At 42.0% G+C, this 19,687-nt stretch overlaps 1 protein-coding gene across 1 annotated transcript in view; it reads right to left on the bottom strand.

Annotated features, from left to right (window-relative positions):
- Positions 1-4,693: 4,693 nt before the first annotated feature.
- The window catches only part of DHCR24 (24-dehydrocholesterol reductase), a 28,640-nt gene continuing 13,646 nt past the window's right edge, over positions 4,694-19,687 (bottom strand). Inside the window, exons 2-9 of the mRNA XM_084636872.1 lie at positions 15,807-15,962; positions 14,313-14,418; positions 13,671-13,789; positions 13,317-13,580; positions 10,616-10,759; positions 9,674-9,871; positions 8,223-8,401; positions 4,694-7,102 (exon numbers count right to left, since the gene is read on the bottom strand). Coding sequence (XP_084492998.1) covers positions 6,949-7,102; positions 8,223-8,401; positions 9,674-9,871; positions 10,616-10,759; positions 13,317-13,580; positions 13,671-13,789; positions 14,313-14,418; positions 15,807-15,962 — 1,320 coding nt within the window. The 3' untranslated portion in view covers positions 4,694-6,948. The remainder of the gene's footprint in view (positions 7,103-8,222; positions 8,402-9,673; positions 9,872-10,615; positions 10,760-13,316; positions 13,581-13,670; positions 13,790-14,312; positions 14,419-15,806; positions 15,963-19,687) is intronic.

Genomic DNA, 19,687 nt, shown 5'->3' with positions numbered 1-19,687 from the left:
CCCAGCTCCACCCAAAATGGGGTGGGGAGTATCTCCCTTGTCACCTTTAGTGCAGTGGTTACAGCACTCACTCAGGATGTGGGAGACCACTTTCTAGTTCTCCCTTTGCCTGCGGAGAAGAGATTTGAACAGGGACCTCCCCACAACTCTCAGCTGAGTGGCTGAATCACTGCACTATGGAATATTCCAATGTAGGGCTCCCTAACTCTCCTATTCAATAATTGCGTAACTAAGTATTAATTGGGCCAGAGTAAGTGAGAATGACTCTGTAGCCCAGTGGCTGGGGCACACCCCTGAGAGGTGGCAGATCCCTGTTCAAATCCCTTCCTATCAAGCAAAGGGGCAATCTGAACCAGTGGTCTCCCACATCCTGAGAGAATGCTCTAACCCTTAGGCTAAAGCTTATAAGGGAGGTCCTCCCTCTGCCAGCTGTTTTGTATAGTTAGGTAGCCAGTGAGCATGGCTACCAGATCAGGCCCCACACATGACTTAGGCAGAGGAGCACCTAACTTCTTCCAGTTCATGGATCACAGACAGAGACAGACACCTAGCTCTGTGAGAGGAGCAGGGTTTAGGACACACCCATCTCATCAATATCTTCCTTTGGCTAGCTTAGGTAGTTCTCCGCCCAGCATGCTGGCTTTGCGGATTGCATTCTAAGGTGCCTATCTCTCGCTATTCCTTCTATAGGAGCATAGGCACCTAACATGGCTTTTCTAGGTGATCTTCTAGGGGCCTAAGTCCCTTTTGTGGACCCGAGCCCAAACGTTATCAAAGATGCAAGTCCGATCCAAAATAATTTAGATTGTTCAGGTGACTGGGCCAGCAAATGGCAAATTCATCACAGTTCAGAAAAATTTAAGTTCGGTAGTCTCGCAGCCAAGACCCAGTGTAACAGCTACATGTCATCCTGATCAAGAAAAAGGTCTAAGTTAACAAAAGAAAGTCACTGAAGCCTTCAGTCCACTGCAATGTTTAATTAAGGAGTATATTAAGAAGACAGAATTAATCCACCACCGCAGCCCTTACTGGACCCCATTTGGAACACTGGTCACACTGACAAAGAAAGGAGATTGTCCTGAAGACGATGCAGAGAGGGAAACAAGAAAGATGACTGGCATTATTATATCTTGACTTTAGTAAAGCTTTTGATACTGTCTCCCATGAGCTTCTCATAAACAAACTAGGGAGATGCAATCTAGATGGAGCTACTATAAGGTGGGTGCAAAACTGGTTGGAAAACCGTTCCCAGATAGTATCATCAGTGGTTCACAGTCATGCTGGAAGGGCATAAGAAGTGGGGTCCTGCAGGGATCAGTTCTGGGGTCCAGTTCTGTTCAATGTCTTCATTAATGATTTAGATAATGGCATAGAGAGTACACTTACAAAGTTTGTTGATGATACCAAGCTGGGAGCCGTTGCAAGTGCTTTGGAGGATAGAATTAAAATTCAAAATGATCTGAACAAACTGGAGAAATGGTCTGAAGTAAATAGGATGAAATTCAATAAGGACAAATGCAAAGTACCCCACTTAGGAGGGAACAATCAGTTGCACACATACAAAATGGGAAATGACTATCTCAGAAGGAGTACTGTGGAAAGAGATCTGGGGGTCATAGTGGACCACAAGCTAAATATGAGTCAACAGTGTAACACTGTGCAAAAAAAGCAAACATGATTCTAGCATTAGTATTCTAGTATTAGCAGGACTGTTGTAAGCAAGACACGAGAAGTAATTCGTCCACTCTACTCCATGCTGATTAGGCCCCAACTGGAGTATTGTGTCCAGTTCTGGGCGCCACATTTCAGGAAAGATGTGGACAAATTGGAGAAAGTCCAGAGAAGAGAAACAAAAATAATTAAAAGAAAAGGAGTACTTGTGGTACCTTAGAGACTAACCAATTTATTTGAGCATAAGCTTTCGTGAGCTACAGCTTACTTCATCAGATGCATACTGTGGAAAATACAGAAGATGTTTGCTTTTATACACACAAATCATGAAAAAATGGGTGTTTATCACTACAAAAGGTTTTCTCTCCCCCCACCCCACTCTCCTGCTGGTAATAGCTTATGTGAAGTGATTACTCTCCTTACAATGTGTATGATAATCAAGGTGGGCCATTTCCAGCACAAATCCAGGTTTCCCCCACACCCTCCCCAAACAAACCCACTCTCCTGTTGGTAATAGCTTATCTAAAGTGATCACTCTCCTTACAATGACAGGTTTCAGAGTTTCACTCTCCGTACAATGTGTATGATAATCAAGGTGGGCCATTTCCAGCACAAATCCAGGGTTTAACAAGAACATCTGGGGGGGGGGGGAAGGTTAGGAAAACAAGGGGAAATAGGTTACCTTGCATAATGACTTAGCCATTCCCAGTCTCTATTCAAGCCTAAGTTAATTGTATCCAATTTGCAAATAGAAAAGGAGTACTTGTGGCACCTTAGAGACTAACCAATTTATTTGAGCATAAGCTTTCGTGAGCTATGCTCAAATAAATTGGTTAGTCTCTAAGGTGCCACAAGTACTCTTTTTCTTTTTGCGAATACAGACTAACACGGCTGTTACTCTGAAACCTGTCAATTTGCAAATGAATTCCAATTCAGCAGTCTCTCGCTGGAGTCTGGATTTGAAGTTTTTTTGTTGTAATATCGCAACTTTCATGTCTGTAATCGCGTGACCAGAGAGACTGAAGTGTTCTCCGACTGGTTTATGAATGTTATAATTCTTGACATCTGATTTGTGTCCATTTATTCTTTTATGTAGAGACTGTCCAGTTTGACCAATGTACATGGCAGGGGGCATTGCTGGCACATGATGGCATATATCACATTGGTAGATGTGCAGGTGAACGAGCCTCTGATAGTGTGGCTGATGTTATTCGGTCCTGTGATGGTGTCCCCTGAATAGATATGTGGGCACAGTTGGCAACGGGCTTTGTTGCAAGGATAGATTCCTGGGTTAGTGGTTCTGTTGTGTGGTATGTGGTTGCTGGTGAGTATTCGCTTCAGGTTGGGGGGCTGTCTGTAGGCAAGGACTGGCCTGTCTCCCAAGATTTGTGAGAGTGTTGGGTCATCCTTCAGGATAGGTTGTAGATCCTTAATAATGCGTTGGAGGGGTTTTAGTTGGGGGCTGAAGGTGACGGCTAGTGGCGTTCTGTTATTTTCTTTGTTAGGCCTGTCCTGTAGTAGGTGACTTCTGGGAACTCTTCTGGCTCTATCAATCTGTTTCTTCACTTCCACAGGTGGGTATTGTAGTTGTAAGAATGCTTGATAGAGATCTTGTAGGTGTTTGTCTCTGTCTGAGGGGTTGGAGCAAATGCGGTTGTATCGCAGAGCTTGGCTGTAGACAATGGATCGTGTGGTGTTGTCAGGGTGAAAGTTGGAGGCATGTAGGTAGGAATAGCGGTCAGTAGGTTTTCGGTATAGGGTGGTGTTTATGTGACCATCGTTTATTAGCTCTGTAGTGTCCAGGAAGTGGATCTCTTGTGTGGACTGGACCAGGCTGAGGTTGATGGTGCGATGGAAATTGTTGAAATCATGGTTATCATACACATTGTAAGGAGAGTGATCACTTTAGATAAGCTATTACCAACAGGAGAGTGGGTTTGGGGGGGGGGGGAGAAAACCTGGATTTGTGCTGGAAATGGCCCACCTTGATTATCATACACATTGTAAGGAGAGTGATCACTTTAGATAAGCTATTACCAGCAGGAGAGTGGGGTGGGAGGAGAGAAAACCTTTTGTAGTGATAAACACCCATTTTTTCATGATTTGTGTGTATAAAAGCAAACAACTTCTGTATTTTCCACAGTATGCATCCGATGAAGTGAGCTGTAGCTCACGAAAGCTTATGCTCAAATAAATTGGTTAGTCTCTAAGGTGCCACAAGTACTCCTTTTCTTTTTGCGAATACAGACTAACACGGCTGTTAGTCTGAAACCTGTTAAAAATGATTAAAAGCCTAGAAAACATGACCTATGAGGGAAGATTGAAAAAACTGGGTTTGTTTAGTCTGGAAAAGAGAAGATTGAGAGGGGGACATGGTAACAGTTTTCAAGTACATAAAAGATTGTTACAAGGAGGAGGGAGAATTGTTCTTCTTAATCTCTGAGGATAGCACACGAAGCAATGTGCTTAAATTGCAGCAAAGGAGGTTTAGGTTGGACATTAGGAAAAACTTCCTAACTGTCAGCGTGGTTAAGCACTGGAATAAATTGCCCAGGGAGGTTGTGGAACCTCCATCATTGGAGATTTTTAACAGCAGGTTAGACAAACACCTGTCAGGAATGGTTTAGATAACACTTAGTCCTGCCATGAGTGCAGGGGACTGGACTAGATGACCTCTCGAGGTTCCTTCCAGTCCTATGACTCTATGATTATTTAGACTCCTAAGAGAAGTTTAAAGATAGTTGGGTCAATATTTACCCAGAGAGCAATTAAAAATCTACGCCCCACTCCTGCATGCCGCTCTGCATGGGTGGGCCCCTGTGCCAAGGTGGAGCCCCACAGATTTCAAGAGGTCTTCACACTAAGCAGCTTGCAGGACTGGGACCCCAGTCTCTCAACAATCTCACTGCACTCTATCCTGTAATTTCCAAATAGCCCTCCTTTTCACAGCAATCCCAGTAACAGTGCCAAAAGCACAGCAGAGAACAAATACATTTTTTAAAACATATTTTATTTAGTCATCCATAAAAAAACAACATTTTAACAGTACAACTGGTTATATTTTTAATTGTAATAGCTCATACAGCCAAGAATTTCAAACGCCATCAGCAATGATGTGCATATATGAGAGAGAGAGAGAAAAAGAGTGTGTGTTCATGATAACCATAGTTACACATTAAAATTATGTTGTACCAAAAATTTGCAAATGCAAATTATGAAGTCACAAATACAATGTATAACAAAAGACTATGAATACACAAGTTAGAGACATACTATTTTGATTTAATATCTTTGCATATCCTTTTTTTTTTAACATTGCCTTTTAAAAGCTAAGTGAACCAATTCTCGCTCAGTGCAGAGTATCCTACAGATAATAGGTGAAATCATGGCTTTACCATGAGAAAGGGGTAGTCATTATTGTGCTGCCCCAGGAGCAGACTGGAAGGTAGATTGTGACGCAATCACAATTTGTTTTCCCAGTAACCCTTGCTCCAAGGTCTATACCTGGCACAGCACACATCCTCTAGAGCACTGACATAGCTGTGCTAGTCTGCACATTGGAGTGGGAGCTGAGCCTTGGCCCCACCCTGTTGCACTCATGTATGTGGATGGAGCGGGATGTACCTGCTCTGCATTGGTTAGGTCTCCCCCTGGACTGACACACACAGTATGGGCAGCATACATAGGGCCTTAAGGGGATGACTTATATCCCTTTACTCCCCCGCATGGCAGCACCAGCAAGGTTGCAGTCTGGCCCAGTATGCATCACAGAGAGTGAATGACCAAGTTTATTTTTCATTACTGCCTTATCAGTGGTTTAATCTGCATCATAAATGTCCATCTATCAATAAACAATAATTGGTTTAGCACTGAACTAGAACAAAAAGGAACCCCCCCCCCACTAGCAATTGTTTTATAACTGTTTTCACATTATGCAAAATGCAAGAACATACATTTCTCTACAAGCCCAACAAATGTTAAAATAATAACTAAGTAGTTTGGACCAGATGTGAACTCAATTTAAAAAATGTTGTACCAAATGCAATGTCAAAATTTTTCCACGCTCATGAAACACACAGTTAGAAAAGGGGCTTGAATAGTAAGCACTCTGCAGATTTTTCTAATGTTATTTCTTCTCCAGTTGGCTGAAGGATCTTTTTTTTAAACCTATCAAACTAATCCAGCTAAAATGGAAAGCAAAAAGTCAAAGCCATGTCTTGTGTATTTCAAACTTCCACAACACAACTGGGTTTTAGGTTGTCCCCTACACTTATCACCAATATTTATTCAAATGGATCTTATATAATTAAAGCATTAATGTTGACAATAGGTCCTTTAATTTCCCACCCCACACCCAAAACATAGAACGGTCTGAAGTGGCCCATATCTTCTCCAACTGAATACTTATAAGGCACTAAAATTAACCATAATAAAAAGTAAAACAGACCCCATGACAAGTAACAAATTGTACTTAATACTAGTCTATATGAAATAGCAGCAGAGATTTTCAGTAGTCTAGGAAGCCAAAATGTTTCCTATTCCAATCATATTAATTACATACTGATAACCAACCAACCAAAAAAAAAACCAAGAAGATCCCTAAAACTCATGACCACTTACACAATTATAAACAGAATCAGTACAAATGAGATAGGCACAAGCAAAATGGATTTTCTTCAAACTTTGATATTCAGGTCTGACCAGAAGATATTTGCCAATGACCATTTATTTACCGGCATTACTAATGCGAGTTTAGTCTGAAGATTTCAGTAACCATCTCTAAATTGTGTTAACCTTTAACTTCTCTTAAATTTAAATCCTGCACCAGTTACCGATTTGAAATAGACATTTTTAAAGTCGTAATTAATTTGAAAATAATTCTCTTAACTTTGGCACCTAACTTTGTGACCTCCTTACCTGTCTCAGATGTACACTGCAATAAATAACCGATTTACTTAAGTATCTTTGTCTTTCCAAATTTTTTCCCCTACAGGTTAGAAATATGTAAATTGACATCTACATCACTATGTCTGCAACTAAGCTACAAAGAGAGGTGGCAGGCTAGGACTTTGATTCCTTAAATGAAATTACTATGAGTTGGGGAAATTGTTTTCAAAACATACTAACAATTATTGAATGTGAATTTATAAAATAGAAATCTGTATTTTTAAACATCAACATGAGCTTATTTGGACAGTGATAAAGCTTTTATAAGGATATACTGACTACTACAGGTAAATCCATCCTTCCCTGATTGCTTGCTTAGGTTAACCAGACTCAGTGTCGTGCTGCTTTGCAGATTTTATCATACACCTCTGGAAAAGCATCCTTGCAATTCATTTGCTCCCTCAGCTTGTGGTATAGTGAACCATCAAACATATCCCAGAATTCCTCACGGTTCATATAGCAATCTGCATACAACATCTGGAAACTGAAAGAAAAAGAGGGGATCAGGAATTAAATCTTAATACTGTTGCAAAATTTCAGGTAGAAAAAAAATGAAGCAATTGAGGATGAGCTATACATTGTAAGGATACACTGCAAAATATTTTGAAATACTTTTTTAAAACAAATGTACAGATTAATTACCATAAATTATATTGGATAATTATTCAGCCAGTCTGATGGCTGAACATTGACATCTCTTTTGAAAAAGCGGTCATGATGTACAATGGAAAAGCCAACAGAACATTCCATTATCACTGTTTGGTGAGGTGGGGAGATAAGTTAAATATGAAAATATGCTTTTAAAATATATTAGTGTACTTCAAATTATTTCTTTCCCAGTTAGTTTCTTGATTTTTTTTTTTAAATTAGTTTTGCTATGACACTAATACAGAGAGGTAAATAGCAGATACATGAAATTTGAATATGTTTGGGTAAATTATATGGTCAGTTTAAATATTGTGGAATAGGTTATTTTTCTGAAACATAGGCTTCATGACTTTGCTACCAAACCATAGAGAACTGGATTTGGTATCAGCCTATGCAAAATTGTAGGCGAGGTCCCCAGCTCCGCTCTGGCTCCTTTACACCATGTAAGAGGACTAGTGCAGCACAAAGAGGCTCTAAAAATCCCATTTGTGGCCCAGCAAAAATTTCCTGGTGCATGACCTACAGAGGGTAGCCATAAAGCTTTTCCTTCCAAGGTGATTCCAATCAGTGCTGCAGTCTACAGGGCAACCAGCAGAGGCTGCTGTAATGCAGACACGCCACTAAATAGCAGACAGGCTGTTTAATTTGCATGTGAGGCCTTTCCAGCCCCTGGAGCAGCCCAATATCGGGAGGGTGCAAAAACAGTTTAAAGCCACCTTTAGCCACCACTCCCTCGGGGATGCAAATTCTATGCTACTTAGAGGCACTGCACAGAATCTCAACCAGCATGTTTTTTTGTATGCAAGCAATGATTAAAATTAAAAAAAGACAGTCATACTGAATATATAAAATCAGAATCAGTACTTAAATACTGTAATAACTGAAAGTTAAGTAAATCTGATTAAGCTGCAAGGCAATAAATTATATGGTGCTATCCTGAAGACGAGGACTCTTACCCATGCACATTTCTTACAAACTTTTCCATTTGTCTCATAGATGCCCTGGCTTCAAACTGTTTTGTTTTAGGCTCTCCATAAGCTCCTATATCTACATAGAGCTCCATTTCATCTCCTTTCGGGTGGACCATGCCAGGGTTATTGGGTAATATGAAAGGACATAACCACAGTGGGTAAACCTGCAAAGATAATTTTGTATCACCAATTTTAACAGTACAAAATATCAGTTATCTGTTAATAAAGCATGAAAAAACAGAGAGAGAAAATTGCACAACTCTTCTCCAATTTTCAGTACAGAACTTATACAGATGCCCCTTTTCAATTCATAGAATCACAGAATCTTGGAAGGGACCTCAGGAGGTCATCTAGTCCAACCCCCTGCTCAAAGCAGGATCAATCCCAATTTTTGCACCAGATCCCTAAATGGCCCTCTCAAGGATTGAACTAACAACTCTGGGTTTAGCAGGCCAATGCTCAAACCACTGAGCTATCCCTCCCCCCTTCTGCTGTTCCAACTAGTTTCACCTTATAGTAAAACTTACACAAGTTGAATAAGATACCAAAAAGCAAGGAAGAAAGTCAGAAAATGCAACAAATTAGTGCACTATATATATCAGTGTTTCTCAACCTTTTTGTGCTGGCGAGCCCCTTTGGACTTAAAAAAAATAAATCATGATACTCCCCTCCACTCCCCGAAAAAATTGTGACCCCCCCCAATTTAAGCTTGTGGCGCAGGGCTGAGACATATAAATTAGCTTTGTGGAGCCCTCTGTGGCATGGGGCCCCATACAATTGCCCTGATTCCTATCCCCTAACGGCAACCCTGCTTGCGACCCCCCTAAACTTCTCCCACAACCCCCCGAGGGGTCATGACCCCCAGGTTGAGAAACACTGATCTAGATAATAAACGGAATAGCTTTAAAACACTAATGAAAAACTGTCTCAGATCCCAAGTCATTAACTGAACTCATATTTAGATTTAAATTACAAGTAAAACTAAAGGAGTGAAAGGCATTTTACTGGTACCCGCTAAGACCAAAGTTCAAGTCCAGAAGTCTGTATTTCTTGAAACAACTGAAGTCAATGACTTGGAAAGCAAGTGTTAATTCCCAACACTCTTTTCGGGGCTCAAGTGATTTTGCAGAAATAGAAATCTGATTTCCAATTTTGCCAAGTAAAAAAGGATAAAGTGATAGAATTTTCTTTTAAAAATTGTGAGTTAAAGCTACAAAATCAAGTATTTCTGAATATCAAGTTTTTCTTGCTTCTTTTTGTTAGAGCATTTCATTTTACCTGCCGCCTAATAGTATTTAATTAGTTGGCAAAATTCTCTCAAATTTAGCATATTGATATATATTTTCTGCAACAGGCACTACTGTGTACTAATGCCAATAATCACCATTCATAGGGCAATCTTCCATTTACCAGGTTTTAGAGAAATGTGTTCTTACATTCAGGTCGCTGTGGAAGGTACGGATAGATTTTTCAAGGATTTTCATAGGGACCAGCATGTCTTGTACAACATGATGTTGCTCATACAGCTTTCGAATAGCTTCTCCTTGTGTCAGTTTTAATAGTGAGATTTTTGGAGGAACCATCCAGCCAAACAGGTAACGAAAAACAGGGTTATTGCCAAAGGGAATGATATCCTTTAAGAGAAAATGGAAAAAAAAAAAAAGAAAAAAAGAAACTGGTAGTAAAATCAAGTGAGCTGAAAATCAATATTTCAGAATTTGGATTTTGAAAGCAACATTAAATCATATTTTCTTTCAATAGTTTTAATTGCTGATAGTCACATCAGGCTACATTAATACAGGTACGAACAACATGCAACCCTAAATTCAACAATGGGGACTTATGTAGTGTAAAATTCTACACTAATGCTTATCATGACAATAATTTAGATGATGAAATTCAAAGTGGTAGTTCAACAGCAACCCTGGGCACAGCTGGGCACATGTAGGCAGAGTAAATTCTCAGCCATAAGTGTGCATTCGTGTTTTTGCACTGAATTTCCTGGTTTTATCTTTTTAAAGTCCCAGTTCAGGAAAGTACTTAGAACATGCCTGATAAAAGCTAAAATAAGTTTTTTAAGTGCTTTCCTGAATGTGGGCCTAAAAGAGAAACTAAAAAGGGAAGGTGCTGGCAATATTATCTTTTACAGTCATACATTTATATAAAAAAAGTCAGAAAGGAATGCAAAAATAGACATTGTCACAAGAGAAATCCCTAAATCTGCCACCACTTCATTTGGATTTCTGTCTTAAGGAAAGGAGTTACTCACCTATGATGGACATAGGTGGCTCCCAAGGGAAAAGAACATTGGCTGTGCAGTGAGTATGTACAAAGTACCCCAAAACAAATATTAAAATCTTCTTTGTCTAAAGTCTTACTTGGAGTTCCCAGAAGATACTCCTGGTATGTCGGTGGTAGTAATGTCTTGAGGGAATGTACTCTATTCCAGTTTGATTAGCCTTCAGATACTTCTCCCCATGCTTAAAAAACCATGGTTTGTAGTAGTTACCAATTCTGTTTATCTGAAAATAAAGATATATTACATATCAGCAAACAAACACCAATATAAAGAATAAATATCCCTTACTTGAAAATTCAGTAATATAAATGTTCATGGTGCCCCCAGATTTTTTCACTTTGGAATTACACTAAGGAAAGAACAGTCTTAATGCTAAGAAAGCGTTTCGGACTTTTTAAACATGATTTTCATATTGTAGTGTGACCTTGTGGATAAAGCACTGGATGGGCACTCAGAAGACCTATATTCTACTTCTGGCTCTGCTGTTGGTCTGCTGAATGGCTGTGGGCAAGTACTTGTGCCTTGGCTCCCCCATCTGTAAAGTGGGAATTATGATGCTAATCGCCTCTGTAAAGTACTTAGAAAGCTACTGAATAAACGTTCTATTTAAGAGCTAGGTATTATTAAGTATTATTTACTCCTGGGGAAATTCTGCGCCAAAAATTTAAAAATTCTGCACACAATATTTTAAAATTCTGCATATTTTATTTGTCAAAGTAACACAATATAATCACGCCAGTTTCAATTATTTTGGAAATTTATTTCAACATACCTCCAGCAAGTATGTTTGTAACAATACAAACAACAAAAAAGATTCCCCCAGGAGTAGAGAAACCCCTGCACTCACATGGATCCTCACTGCAAGATCAAGTTATAAGTTACCAGATGGAGAAGGTGGCAGAGAGCAGGTTAGTCAGTTGAGAGAATGCATTAGCTTAATGGGGTCTGTCCCCAATCTCTTCCCAGGAAGAGGTGAGGATGCTCCCTGTTTCTCTGAGGGCAAACAGACCCCAAGACCCACTTAGCTGCTCTTAGCCTCCCACCCTTCTTCAGCTCCCCATCCCTCAGGATCCTTGCCCCAGGGACTGTTCCCCCTCAGCTGCTTCTCCCACACTCACCCTCCTCCCTCAGGAGCATGGTCCTCACCTCTCCTTCCCCTGGCGCTTTACTCCTCTTTCCCACCCCACTGCCCCCTCCCCCACCGGGAGCTCTGTGGTCCCACTGCTTCCCCCCCATTCTCCCCAGCACTGGGGCCCCTCTGCTCCACCCCGCATCATTGGGGCACATATGCTCCCACCTACCCACCCCCTCCACAGGGTACCCTATGCTCCCACCACCACCACTGGGGACCCTGTGCTCCCCCTTCACACCCTGACTGATCCCTTCCTTGCCAGCCCCACCACCAGAGGCCCTAGGACAGTGCAGAAAACTGACTGCGGGAGCCGCAGCTGGAGAACCCCAGCTCCTGGAGGAGAGAACCTGCCCGCACATTGCTGCAGGTAAGAGTTCTGCCTGGAGCTGGGGTGTGTGCCATGAGCAGAACTCTGGTGAGAAACTTGGGGGTGGGAGGGAGATGCCCCCCTGCCTCCCTACATGGTGCTCCTGGCCAAGGCTCCCCACAGTTTCCCCACTGCTGCTTGTGTGAGCCCCATACCTCTGCAGGATGGGGGCACCGATGGGGACATGGGGTGTGCACTGAGGCTGCCTCCCAGAGAGGACTACAGTCAACTGGCTGTATGGAGGTTTGCGGCGGAGGGCCGGAGGGAATCACCCTACAGCCCCCTAGTTTCCCCCGCCCCAGACATGGACTCAGCCGTGAGGCTGCACCCGACCCTGCCACAGTGCAGGGGCTGGGACTGCCACAGAAACACCACAGGGCCCTGTCCCTTTGCGCCAGGCGCACCGCGATAGTGAGCGAGAGGGAGTCTCGTGCGCTTGCCCAGGCCTGCCCCGCCAAGGCAGTGATTTACGTCTCTCTCAGCTGCTTGTGTTGCGCTCGCTCGGGACTGCTGCCCATAAGGGGTGCATGACCCCTCTCGCGGCTTCTCTTTGCTTCCCCATCAGAATCTATTATTCTGCAGAGAAAACAAAAAAAATTTGCAGGGGATATGAGTTGTGCACGTCTGCAGTGGCACAGAATCCCCCAGGAGTAATTATTATAGTGTGCCAATGTGTGTGTCCCATAAGCTTTCCTCATTAAGGATGAATTAAAATAAGGTTTGGCCTGCCCAAAGAAAGTTGAGTATGGGAACTGATGTCAGTACTCTAGGAATGTTACTCTGTTCTCAAGCCAGTAATGAACTAACAGCCTCAGTGTTTCTGTAGAGCGGTCAGCATTTCGGAAGAGCTGCCACAAAAGAGACCCACGGCATGTTAACATTAACCCTGATTTTCTAGTCAGATGTTAGTCTGGGTAATTGCACTGTGACTACATCTCCCTCCAGATGTGTTTCCTATCTTAAAGCATTGTGTTGTTCCTATATACTGTTCAAGTTGGTTCTTTTCTTCTTGGAGTTGCAAGGCAGCATCTATTATGTATGCTAGAGATGGGAAAAGACCTGTCACTTTAGGAAATATATGAGCTTACAGTCTGAATTGATAGTTACCTGCAAAATTCTAATGTTACGTATATTCGACCATTCAAGCAAATTCAATATCCATTAAAAATATACCTCTTGTACTGATCCTATTACTGTTTTCGTTTTACTGTCATACACTGGAATATTTTACATGCAAGAGAACTAAAAATCTTATTTAAGAATAGTATTCCTTTTAGTTACCTGGCTGTCTTCAGCTTCATCAGTCAAGACTCCCGTCATAATGACTGCTTCTTCCAAGGAGTATACCAGTCCTTCCACAAAGTTATTATCTTTCTTTTTAGATTCCTCAGTAAACTTTTCACAGATCTTTTCCAAACCTCTCACAGGCTTGTAATGTAATTTTACATATTTCTTAGCAGGAATTATTTTTATTTCCGCAGCAACAAGGAATCCCAGAGTACCACAAGACCAAGGCACTGCATAAAATAGGTCTGAGTTTTCAGCCTGCAAAAAGTACGTCATACTAAATCATATGTCCATCCACACAACAACAGATAACATTGTAAATCATAGCAAAATAACATTTTATCTTACTGGTGTACATCTCACAAGGCTTCCATCAGCAAGAACAAGTTCGTAGGCCAAACAGGTATGTTGAAATAGTCCATAGATATGGGATGAAGACTCAATGCCAGTTCCCATGATCAGACCACCTTAACAAGAGAATGTAATCAATTGAAACATATTTCCCTTTAAAATGAAAATAGTCTGAGAACAAAGACGAAAAAAATTAAATAGGGCTTCTGGAAAATGAAGTCTTTCATGTTGTTCCTGGTAGCAGTTTTAAAGAGCAGATGCATGTCTAAAATATATCATATGCAGTGTTGTTGTAGCTGTGTTGGTCCCAGGATATTAGACAGACAAGGTGGGTGAGACACAATCTTTTATTGGACCAACTTCTGTTGGTGAGAGAGACAAGCTTATGAGAAGAGTTCCATGTAAGCTCAAAAGCTTGTCTCTCTCACCAACAGAGGCTGGGCCAATAAAAGTTATTACCTCACCCACCTTGTCTCTCTAGATAATGTGTGATAGCAGAATACAAAATTCAGCAAGAATTTAAAAAAATATATATATATTTCTGAGAAAACCGAGACTGAACAACATAGTAAACTGCATAAACAGCTATTTAAAATACAGCAAAAGTCATGCTTTTTAACCATTATAAACAATTCTCACCTACTGTGAGATCATCGAGTTCTGGTACCACTGGAAGAGTCCAGCCCATAGGATTCAGGTGAGCTGTCAACTGCCCCATGGTGACCAACGGTTCCACACGGACAACCTAAGAGAGAAAGCATTCAAGTATTAATGCTGACACCACACAAATGTTAATCACACTTCTTATTATCAATTCTGCTCTTTAATATAGACACTCAAGAGTGTAACGAAAAATAGTTAAGAGACTGTTCCCCCCTCCCACCTACCACATCTTGAAAAGAAACGTGTGGTTCAATCTCCAAAACATAAGTCAAACTGATTTTTCAGAGCTCAGCTTGTTAAACAGATGTTACATGTTTAAAAAAAAAAAAGCACTACGCAATCCTTTCAAAATCTGATATTCATAATGCGTTTACTATTTGTAAAACTACTTTAAGGCTTAAATTTCATGGAAAAGTGTGCGCACACTTGGCAGGATCATGTTAGTTGCACAAATCCTGCAATATGCATGAAGCTGGGGTTATGCAAAGGTGAACCTATGGTTGTACAACTTCAGTTTGTAACTACCCACAGGATTTGCACAAATCAAGTACGTGCGTTATTTAAATGGAACCATTTTGATGTGTTGACTTGACACTGGTGCCTTGAATCAAGGATTTACCATAACACTTCAGAACAGGCAGAAGTGTCACCATTAGTGAGGAGAGGAAAGTATTCCAAAAAGTTTCAGAATCTCTAACATCAGAAATCAGATGCAAAGGTGTCACAAAGGTGTACAACACCAACTGATGTGAATGGGCATTGAGTTTTCTGACACAACTAGACCTTGTTTATTAAAGGATAATAGTTTAATTTAAGATATTTTAAAGATCTTCCTCATAATATATACCACACTTAACAAAAAGCCCAAATAGAGCATTAAATATATATTAGTTAATTTTACCATTATATTTGGAGTTTCCCCAAACCCTGTCTTCAGTACCTGGTGGAAAGTTCAGGAAGGATTGCTCTCTGATGATGTGAGGAGGACATGACACAGAATACCGAATAGTCACAATCAGTGCTCCAGATCCTATGTTATGAGATTACATTCATCCGGTACAGATTCCTCCCTCTGCCTTTGTCTATACTAGAAAATTTTATCAGTTTAACTTGAAATCAATTTTAGTTAATCTAGCTAAACTCATGAAAATACTCCCTTCTAGTATCCAAATATTTCCTGACCACTCAGAATATGGGTCTGTTAAGATTGTCTGTTTCCCACGCAGAGGCACAATGCAGATGTGTTTGGATTTCCAACACTGTAAGGGAATATTTAAATCCAAAAGGACAAAAAAAGCAACAACCCTTTTCACATTAAAAAAGGCTGACATGAGAACATTCACTCTTGGATTTGTATAATTTTTTAAAAAGTGGGTTTCAATTACCTTCAGGGAATTTAGTGTCCTTTTAAGCAATAATCATAATAAGTGTTGTAAACTTTAGTACTAAATGTAAAAATTTTAGTATTACCTGTCTTTCAATGTCTACCTCTAGAATGTCCATTAAGTTGATCACTATATTCTTATGAGTCTTCTTGTACTTTCCAACACGAAGTGATACTGTTAGCCAGCCAGGTCGGCCAGTACACATGTATGTTTTCCCGCCTTCATTTTTCCATTCCTGCACCTGTAAAAGGTTATTGTCATAGTTCAGGGCAATTCCTCCTTGTGGTCCAGCAAGGGCAAACACTCTTAAGCTTCCAGCCCCCCAGCTGTTGACTCCACTGAGCAGAGACATGTATCTCTCTCCCTCCTAACCAGGATGTTTCGAGGCTGCGCATCTCCCAGCCTACACTGTGAATTTCCCAGCAAAGTTAGACTGCCTCTGCAGGCTTGCTTTACTTTCCTCCTCAGAGATGGTAAATAGTGTAATTGCCACAATTAAGTTATCACATAGCTCTTTCTAAGCAAGCACATTTATTATTAAGGAAAAGCATTAACAACAGAAGAACCTACCATCATGGTAATAAGCTTACCAGAGATCACCCTGACTTCAACAAGGGCTCCAGCCAGCGAACAGTTGTTAGCTCACAGCAAGCCCACTCACGTATCTGAACGTCCCTTCTTTATATATATATTTTTTTAAATCTGTCCTCATGCAACAGGTGATCAACAGATAAAAAGGTTCTCTCTCCCCTTTGCCCCGACATCAAGGCAAAGCTTCAAAAGGCTGAGTTCTTCTATAACCAGAGTAATTGTATCTGCATATCCTTTCTCCTAGAGATTTCCTGGGAAACCTACTTAACTTTAAAAGTTCATTATTGTCTTGGTCCCTTATTTCGAACAGTCCTTTAAACCTCATAAATAGGGCTCCATGTCTGTCACAGAGGTTGTGAAAGTCACAGATTGCGTAATTTTCCGCGACCTCCGTGACTTCTGCAGCAGCCGATGCAGCTGACCCCAGGGCTGCCCAAGCAGCTGGCTTCGGGGACCACCTGAGCAACGGTCCCAGGGGATGGCCGGAGCAGCCACTGCTCAGTGGCCCCAGCAGCTCCTGCCGCTGGCCCCACTCCGGAGCAGTGGCCCCCACGGGACCCGCTCCCTAGCAGCACTCCCCCACAAGATTTAGTCAAGAGTATTTTTAGTAAAAGCCATGGACAGGTCATGGGCCGTGAATTTTTGTTTATTGCCTGTGACCTGTCCATGACTTTTACTAAAAATACCCATGACTAAATCGTAGCCTTACTCGTAACACTTCCCAGGGTTTCAGATATTACATACAATACCACAATAATATATAAACATTTGCATTTTTAATAACATGAACTCCTAAGATACTTAAAGCTACTTCAATAAGGTATGTTGGGGATATTGCAGGAAACTGCCATCTCTGTCACAATTATGATTAAACTGACGCTGTGAAGTACAAAAATCTATAACAAAACTGTAAGTAAAAACCTCCCCCTCACCCCAATTTGATAGTGTTTAACTATATTATTCTACATATAATAGAATCATAAAAGTGTAGAACTGGAAGGGACATCAAGAGGTCATCTAGTCCAGTCCCCTGAACTCAAAGCAGGGCTACGTAATAGCTAGACTATTCCAGACAGGTGTTAGTCTAAACTGTTCATGAAAACCTCCAATGACGGAGATTCCACAACCTCCCTAGGCAATTTATTCCAGTGCTTAACTACTCTGACAGTTGGGAAGTTTTTCCTAATGTCCAACCTAAACCTCCTTTGCTGCAATTTAAGCTCATTGCTTCTTGTCCTATCCTTAGCCCTGGTCTACACTAGGACTTTAGGTCGAATTTAGCAGCGTTAAATCGATTTAAACCTGCACCCGTCCACACAGTGAAGCCCTTTATTTCGACTTAAAGGGCTCTTAAAATCGATTTCCTTACTCCACCCCTGACAAGTGGATTAGCGCTTAAATCGACGTTCCCAGCTCGAATTTGGGGTACTGTGGACACAATTCGATGGTATTGGCCTCCGGGAGCTATCCCAGAGTGCTCCATTCTGACCGCTCTGGACAGCACTCTCAACTCAGATGCACTGGCCAGGTAGACAGGAAAAGAACCGCGAACTTTTGAATCTCATTTCCTGTTTGGCCAGCGTGGCAAGCTGCATGTGACCATGCAGAGCTCATCAGCACAGGTGACCATGATGGAGTCCCAGAATCGCAAAAGAGCTCCAGCATGGACCGAACGGGAGGTACGGGATCTGATCGCTGTTTGGGGAGAGGAATCCGTGCTATCAGAACTCCGTTCCAGTTTTCGAAATGCCAAAACCTTTGTGAAAATCTCCCAGGGCATGAAGGACAGAGGCCATAACAGGGACCCGAAGCAGTGCCACGTGAAACTGAAGGAGCTGAGGCAAGCCTACCAGAAAACCAGAGAGGCGAACAGCCGCTCTGGGTCAGAGCCCCAAACATGCCGCTTCTATGATGAGCTGCATGCCATTTTAGGGGGTTCAGCCACCACTACCCCAGCCGTGTTGTTTGACTCCTTCAATGGAGATGGAGGCAATACGGAAGCAGGTTTTGGGGACGAAGAAGATGATGATGAGGAGGAGGTTGTAAATAGCTCACAGCAAGTAAGCGGAGAAACCGGTTTTCCCGACAGCCAGGAACTGTTTCTCACCCTAGACCTGGAGCCAGTACCCCCCGAACCCACCCAAGGCTGCCTCCTGGACCCAGCAGGCGGAGAAGGGACCTCTGGTGAGTGTACCTTTTAAAATGCTATACATGGTTTAAAAGCAAGCATGTGAAAGGATTACTTTGCCCTGGCATTTGCGGTTCTCCTAGATGTAGTCCTAAAGCCTTTGCAAAAGGTTTCTGGGGAGGGCAGCCTTATTTCGTCCTTCATGGTAGGACACTTTTATCACTCCAGGCCAGTAACACATACTCGGGAATCACTGTAGAACAAAGCATTGCAGTGTATGTTTGCTGGCATTCAACCAAAATCCGTTCTTTCTCTCTCTGTGTTATCCTCAGGAGAGTGAGATATAATTCATGGTCACCTGGTTGAAATAGGGTGCTTTTCTTCAGGGACACTCAGTATAGCCCATTCCTGCTGGGCTGTTTGCCTGTGGCTGAACAGAAATGTTCCCCGCTGTTAGCCACGGGGAGGGGGGAGGGTTGAGGGGGTAGTCACGCGGTGGGAGGAGGCAAAATGCGACCTTGTAACGAAAGCACATGTGCTATGTATGTAATGTTAACAGCAAGGTTTACCCTGAAAGAGTGTAGCGACTGTTTTATAAAATGTGTCTTTTTAAATACCGCTGTCCCTTTTTTTTTCTCCACCAGCTGGATGTGTTTCAATGATCACAGGATCTTCTCCTTCCCAGAGGCTAGTGAAGCTTAGAAAGAAAAAAAAACGCACTCGAGATGAAATGTTCTCCGAGCTAATGCTGTCCTCCCACACTGACAGAGCACAGACGAATGCGTGGAGGCAAATAATGTCAGAGTGCAGGAAAGCACAAAATGACCGGGAGGAGAGGTGGCGGGCTGAAGAGAGTAAGTGGCGGGCTGAAGACAGGGCTGAAGCTCAAATGTGGCGGCAGCGTGATGAGAGGAGGCAGGATTCAATGCTGAGGCTGCTGCAGGACCAAACCAGAATGCTCCAGTGTATGGTTGAGCTGCAGCAAAGGCAGCTGGAGCACAGACTGCCACTGCTGCCCCTCTGTAACCAACCGCCCTCCTCCCCAAGTTCCATAGCCTCCACACCCAGACGCCCAAGAACGCGGTGGGGGGGCCTCCGGCCAACCAGCGACTCCACAACAGAGGATTGCCCAAAAAAAAGAAGGCTGTCATTCAATAAATTTTAAAGTTGTAAACTTTTAAAGTGCTGTGCTTAAAGTGCTGTGTGGCATTTTCCTTCCCTCCTCCACCACCCCTCCTGGGATACCT

Source organism: Lepidochelys olivacea (genome assembly GCF_965140295.1).
Source record: "Lepidochelys olivacea isolate rLepOli2 genome assembly, chromosome: 8".
Classification (NCBI taxonomy): Eukaryota; Metazoa; Chordata; order Testudines; family Cheloniidae; genus Lepidochelys; species Lepidochelys olivacea.
The sequence above is the reverse complement of the archived record's forward strand: the minus strand, read 5'-3'. Positions and strand labels throughout refer to the sequence as shown.